General features: G+C 39.8%; 1 protein-coding gene across 3 annotated transcripts in view; it reads left to right on the top strand.

Moving 5' to 3' along the window:
- The window catches only part of fgf13a (fibroblast growth factor 13a), a 93,822-nt gene that overhangs the window by 39,240 nt on the left and 47,166 nt on the right, over positions 1–7,416 (top strand). For 2 of the 3 annotated variants that reach the window (XM_042220968.1, XM_005913226.3), the window contains exon 3: positions 2,238–2,405. The exons of the other annotated variant lie outside the window; for it this stretch is intronic. In XM_042220968.1, coding sequence (XP_042076902.1) covers positions 2,238–2,405 — 168 coding nt within the window. The remainder of the gene's footprint in view (positions 1–2,237; positions 2,406–7,416) is intronic. 3 annotated transcript variants of the gene reach the window in all.

Genomic DNA, 7,416 nt, shown 5'->3' with positions numbered 1-7,416 from the left:
TATATATAATTTTAATAATAACAATTATAAGTATTAACATTAACAACAACAATCTTAATCATAGTCATAATGTTGCCTAAGTTGGATTTTTGAACTATAATCACACACTGATTGTCATTTGCTGATAGACATATTGCTCCTATACAGAGTCCACTGTTTCCATTAAACCCCACCATAATCAACAGTTCAGAAAAGTCAGACAATTTATGAGTACATTAATAACAATACAGCACACTCTGAAAACATTTCAGTGACTAAAAGTGAAGATGCTTTAGTATATTTAAAAAAAAATCTAGCTTATATTTAACTTTTCTTTTCCAAGTGACTTCAAACAAAGTATAAAAATATGAGTTAAAAGAATGAGTGAGTGAGAATAAACTCAAATTAATATTTTATGGACCCACCCATGATCTTTAAAGTAGTAAAGTCCATGTACACCTGCATAGTTTTTACTTGGAAGGTTGGTTGTTCTTCAGCATCATAAAGAACTTGCAACAGCTTTCTTTGGCTGTAAGGGCATTGGGTGCCTCGTGTTGATTCTTGTAACCACAGATGTCTATGACGTTCAGGGCTCTGACTCCTTTTCCTTTTTTAGTCTAGCTATATGTTTGGGATTGTTGATTTGTTGCTGGTGTGCAGCACATAGACTAGATGAAGAACATTTCATCTCTACAACACAGTGTTCAGTAACTTATAGGTCATCTTGAAGACTAGTTGAAAACATTAAGTAAGGCCATGTGCTGCTTATATACTTTGTCATGCTGTTTGTTTTTTAATCTTAGAGTTTGGAAGTCATAGTGGATTGCAGACTGCTCTGTCAGGATTTCCTCCATATGGTTACAACATATCAAGGTCAATAAATGACAGGTATAATATTAAACAGTCAAAACAAGAGTACAAGATGTTTTTTCAAGATGTGTGTGTGTGTGTGTGTGTGTGTGTGTGTGTGTGTGTGTGTGTGTGTGTACCTTGACATACTAGGTGTTAAAGTACAGTGCATCCACATCAATGTGTGCTGAGGGTCTGTGTACGTGTTTGTACATCTGAGTTTGTATTTATCAATTCATGGATTAGCCCTCTGGATGAGGCTGACTGAAGTTTACACGCAATACAAAAAGATTTAATATCAGATCATCAGTTGAATGTGAGGGAAAATGAGTCATGAGTTATATGTAAAACTTTGGAATTATTCATAATGTCACTTTTCTGCAAATGGAAGATAATTATGTTGGTCACACATGTCATAGATGAACAGGGTATTACTCATATTTGTGCTTCAGTGGAGGCAGATGATTAATGGCCTTCTCTTTTGTCATTTTCCTTTAATAATAAGTGTGTCAGAGAGAGGCATGACACTGAAATCCATTAGGATAAAAAGATACAATTTATTTGGACTGGTTTGCTTGTAACTAATCCATCAACAGAGAGAAAATAGGTCAATGATTAAAGCCCATGCATTGTGCCTGAAAGAGGACGGATGCATTAGGCCCAGTCCAGACCGAATCAGAAACACAAGAATCTTCACAAGACCCCAGAAATCCTATAGAGACGTGCAGAGTCAAGTTATAAAAACTCTCCTTAATGTCACTTGTCCCAAGCATGATTTCATGAAAGCAAATGTGGCCACCCAGTGTGATCTGGGGGGTTGTGCATGGCCTTGCATTTGCTTGCCTACTCAAAATAAATGGGGTGGATATGTTGTCAGAAAGGGGCCTTAAGATTCTGGGATGCTTGCTTCATATATACTGTAGCAGACTGCACGTTTGCCTGCTTTGGCTTGCCCACAACTTAATATTATTCTCCCAACCCCACAATCACCTCATTTAAGTGCTGGTCCAGTGCCTGCTAAAAACCTGCCATAACACTGAGTTTGAACATTGAACTGTTCTTGGTCCCCTTATCTTTTCTTTGTGTTATTTTAACACTTTTCCTTTTCAGAGACTAAGGATATATATAACACAACCCCCACTGTTGTTTATTTGTCTGTCTGTTATTTGAGTTATTTTTGTGATCTTAGTGTTCTTTATCTGAGCCTGTCTATTTCTTTCTTATTCTCTTTTATCCTCCTGTACTCTCTCTCCCTGCTCTGCCTGTCAGTATGCATTTTAGTACCGTTATTTAATGCTGTTGCTGTTGCTAATGCCTTTTTATTTGCTTGTGTTTTTGCTGTTGTTGTTGTTTTCTTTTGTTTTTATGTGGTTTCTAACCCCAGTTCATTCTGTTATGGCACACCGCAGTCCAGGATGACGCTGCCCCAGGTACCCAGGAGTACATTATGTTACGGCAGGATTCCATCCACTCTGCGGATATAAGGAGTAAAGGGTCCCCCTTTCGTGCTAAGTGTCACGAAATCTTCTGCTGCCCACTGAAGCAAGTCGTCCACAAAGAGAACGCAGAACCCGAAGGTTTGTTTGCACCCCTCCTTGTTTTGATTTGCTGATGCTCCTCGCTTCTTTCGGCCACTCTCATCTCACCCCCTCTTCATATTCTGTCCCTCCAAACGAAGTTTTTTTTCAAAATTTCTGTTCCATTTTTAGAGAGCATCTGGTGCGCTTCTGCATGTGTGTGTTTGTGCACGAAGGCGTGCGTGCAAGTGTGCGTGTTGGGCATATTAGACGACCCAGTGCTGAGGGGATATTCGCTAGCAGAGAACTTGTAGGACGGCGTCTCTCCCTGGGCCTCGTCCAGTTTAGTGCGTGTTTGTGTGAGCGTATGTGTGTCTGCCTGCATACCCGTTATGTTGGACTGAGGAGCATAGCATCTGTAGCTCCTGTCCACCCCTCCCTACCCCAAACCATTAACTCGGTCATTGCCACCCTGAGGCGCATGCACAGACCAAAACAAAGTGCAAAAAGAAAAGGGGTTATAGATGGAGGCAGCTGCTGCCCTAATGAGTTCAATGACTAGGCGATTTCAGTATGTGCTTCCACTTAAACTGGCCCAATAAAGCAAAACAAAACAACACAAGGCTGTGAAGATTATGTTTCATATCCATGACTAAAGAGTGATCTACTCATCCACAGACTGTCAAGTCAGCAAACCCCTCCTCCCTCTCCTTCCTTCCCGTGTTTCCTATGCTTCTGCCTGTGGTTCAGTGGTCTTGGTTTTTGCAGCCTACCATTGCTTCATTCCTTCTCTCACTGCCTAACATTATTTTGTTTTACATTTCCTCCATGTTTCATTTTCCTGCTTCAATACTTGTACTATATGCAGCTATGGGGAGAAAATATACCTGCATATAGTACAAGTACGCAGAATTTGTTAAGAGAAGTCCATGTATAAGAAAAATAAAAAACAAAATAAAAACTTTCTGCTCCTAGCATGTCACTGCACCTTGCTCTGTCTGGCATTCAGGTTCTTTGGCTACCTCATTTATCATTCAACCTTCTGTATGGTATTACGATTGTAGAAATTGCTTTCCTTTACAGACATCGTGATTGGTAAGAGATGAACTCTCTCACACATGTTGTCTACAGTGTGCCGGTCTATATTCTGCTGTATTTAAATGTCATGTTTGGCACAGAGTTTCTGGACCTGTCATATTAGTTGACCTGTTGATAACGTTCTCTTTACTCACTGAAGGACTTGCACACACGTTCTTATCCTTGTGAGGAAAGAAAGTGAGGGTGAGAGAGATAAAGTAGTGGTATACTAACAGAGGTCTGGCTGGAGAATTACAGATGTATTATTCAGTTTGTCTGCAGCTCCAGTTGGACGTGACTGAATTTACAAAGGAAGGAGGGGAGACTACAGCTCTTACGTAAGCTGTTCATGAGGATGTCATTTATGCTGATGCATGATGTGAATGGAAACTGTGTTATTAAACTGATCTATGGAACAGGCCGTGTAGACAGATACACAGATTATAAAGAATATGTAATTGTCTCCTGAAAATCTTTGCAAAAGCACAAACTCCCACATTAAGAAACAAAACAAAAATGTTTTATATTTTTTGGTAGAATGGCAACAAATTAGCTTTTACATTCGTTGAAAAGACGGCATTTAACGTAAGTTCATGCGTTCTGAGAAATCTGGGCAAGGAAGTCAGTCCCGTCACACTGTTACCATGGCAACAACATTTCAACTGCTTTGTGTTGCTTATTAATGATTTTCATGGACTCTAGCTTCTAGAATACTTAGCTCTGTGTCTAACAGACTTTGTAAGTCACAGTGGACTGCAGCCCAGGCTGTTGCAGTTTGTTACATTTTTCCCTCTATGGTTAAACTACATCAGTGACAGTAAATAAAAACTATCACAATAAGTAGTAAAAACAAGACTTCTTTTGTGCCAGCAGGAGTAGATTGTTGAACTGTGGACAGTGACACTTGCTTTGAAGAAGTATGAACAGCAAGATCCATTAATTACCTAGGCTTTAAGAAAGTCAATCCAATTCCTCTGATGCATATCCCAGAACTACACTGAAGTGGGACCAGTATATTTGCTTTACATGTCCAGAGACATGCGTGAGATTCTCAGGCCTGTGTGTGTCGCCTGCTGTCAAAGAGTTTGTTCTCTGTATTATCCAAACTCTCCTTGACTCAATCTGTGTAACCATCTTTTTCTCTTTATACTCAAATCATTGTTTTCTGCTTCTGTTTTTCTCTTTAGCTCTGTTCTGTGTCTCCACAGTAGAAACAAAAGATGGTGCCTGAGGAGCAGATCTGTGTAAATATCCATCCATAATTCAAAGTACTGCAAGACTTTGTCTTTATAGTTTGAGGCTATATGATATATACACAGACAGACAACTTTCTAAGGCAATCTGGGAAGTAAAGTGCTTAAATCATATATATAGTATTTGCGTGTGACATACTTAATAAGCCGTAGAAGTATTTCCAGCTGAATTATGCTTTCCTGTCCATTTCAGACACAAGATGTTCTTTCACATTGGCTGACTTTAAATTTCAGGAGTTTTAAAATGCTAACTGACGTAGAAATGTGACTGTGTTGCAGAAAGAAATGTCACATGCTGTCACTTTTGAGATACCCATTTCACAAACTTGTCTTATCATATGTATCCCTGTCTCTTGTTCTCTTTTTCTGTCTCTCACACACATAGACATTTTAGGTGTCACACACATTTGCATTCAAATGCACATGAGGAACTTGAATAAGTTATGGTATAGATGAATAATGTTTTTAAATTGTGGCTATTGGGAGAGTCCTTCTAAATCAATTTTTAGACGAAGTGATGAGGGACAATATACACAGTCCTTGTTCTCTGGAAAAGCTTAGTCATTGTCAACTTATAGACTTATACTTATACACAACTTTTAGCCAAAGAATTAAGTAAGAAAACTTAATTTTTCTAGGATTTTCTCTTTGTGTTTGTGCAAATTGTTTCTTTTTTAATTATAGTGGGCACAGAGTCACCCAAAAAGAACCTTACACAGAAAGCAAGGCTGCCACTGGTGCCATTCTGTAAAAGCTGTAGCCATGCTGGATACAAAGAGTAACTGCCTGTTTGTAGTCGCAGATTTCCATCCCGTTAGGCCTTTTATTTTCATTCTTTTCACAACAGCTTGATATCTTGAACCAATCACAGCTGTCGCTGAACTTGTAATGCTGACACATTGGGGACCAGGACCTGTGCAACATTTATGCTACTACCTAATGTGTTTCTACTGTACTGACAAATATTTAATCTGCTGCCAAGGAAATGAAAACAGAAATGCCAGAGGAGTAAGTAGTAGCACCATTTATTTCCCACTTATGCATGATGGTGAATCACCACAAAGTTGCAATTACATTTCAGGGGGTTACTTTTGCTGCTGATAATAGCACAGTCTGTTGGGGGATCCCACTGCGGCCTGCACATTACTGCAATTTCAACGAGACCAAACATGCAACCATTAGATGCACTCATTCCACAGTAGCAGCTTGTCTAATTTTCTCTCTGTCCTTTGCAGTCTGTCTTTCCGCATAAAGGCAATAATTCCAAGTTGATGCATAAATAGACTATGCATGAATAAATCATGTGTATGATAATGCGATTTGGTACCTGGAGAGCGCAGGGTAGCAGAAAAGCGTCAGTGTCATATCAGCACTGCATGCTCTTCTGCATTTACCTAACCTCTCTGATCATATGTAAGAGGAGAAATTTGTATTTTGAATTTTATGAAAGTCCTACTGTGTGCTTTTAGTCTTATGTTTCTCTTATGTGCTTTTAGCCTTATCCAGATGTAAGTACAACTGCTATACAAACTTCATTTTTTTAGTCATTTTGATCAGACAATAAAAAGAGTGCAAATTAAAGCCACTCAAGAGTTGTTATGCAGAGGCCTCCTACTGGTAGGACATGCCTGAAACGCATTTAGTAAGACGCTCCAATCACCTTAATTTGCTCGTTTTGATGTGGAGGAGCAGTGGCTCTACTCTAAACCTCACCCGAATGACCAAGCTCCTTGCCCTCTCTGTAATGGGCCCAAATAGGGTCTGCTTGTGTCATGAACTAAATATGACATCACCACAGCCCCGTCATAAATTATAATGGTATCGAGGGTACACCAGAGTTGTTACAGTTTTCTCCTAAAGGCAATAAAACCAAACCTCTACATCAGCAGTGGTATACCAATAAAAGACGTGAAACGAAGGAAACGAACACATCATGAACACATCTCTTCTTAATCTTATCTTTTCTACTTGCAGTAGGATTTCCCTCTGTATAATCTGAACATTTATGAGATTCTGCATTGACATTATTAGAATTTTATTTTTAAAAACTTACATGATTGTGGTCACCAAGCTAGCTGTGTCATGTGCACAACGTTACAAAAATCGAGAAGTTCATGACCAGCCGAAATGACGCCTAAGCAGAGCTTGCACCAGCATATGTGATGTTACTTTTGGCATATGCCACCATAACGGTGGGTATAATGGGCCCTCAGTCAAGCCACCCACTTCATGCCTTGTTTTGCATCCAAACAGTGATATCATCACAGTTGTGTACCAGAGGGATTAATAATGTTTCTCTGATTCTGATTCAGAATGATAGGTATTGCCACTTACAGAGGTGGCAAAAGTACAGACTTTCTTTTCTTAACTACAAGTACAGATATTATTGTTAAAATATACTCCAGTAATAGAGGAAACTTCTTTACTCAAGTTAAAGTAAAAAAGTACCAGCTCTGAAATGTACTCAAAGTAAGAAAGAAAAAAGTAGCCCCTACTAACCGTTTTTGAACCTTGTGCTATATCCATCCATCCATCTTCTTCCACTTAACCGAGGCTGGGTCGCGGGAGCAGCAGCCTAAGCATAGAAGCCCAGACCTCCCTCTCCTCAGCCACCTCCTCCAGCTTATCCGGGGGAACACCAAGGCGTTCCCAGGCCAGCCGAAAGATATAATCTCTCCAGCGTGTCCTGGGTCTGCCCCGGGGCCTCCTCCCGGTGGGACATGCCCCGAACACTTCACCCA

Source organism: Haplochromis burtoni, unplaced genomic scaffold, assembly GCF_018398535.1.
Source record: "Haplochromis burtoni strain Fernald_Lab_line unplaced genomic scaffold, NCSU_Asbu1 Contig_4, whole genome shotgun sequence".
NCBI classification, from domain to species: domain Eukaryota; kingdom Metazoa; phylum Chordata; class Actinopteri; order Cichliformes; family Cichlidae; genus Haplochromis; species Haplochromis burtoni.
Note: the sequence above shows the minus strand (reverse complement) of the source record. Positions and strands in the feature narration are given on the sequence as shown.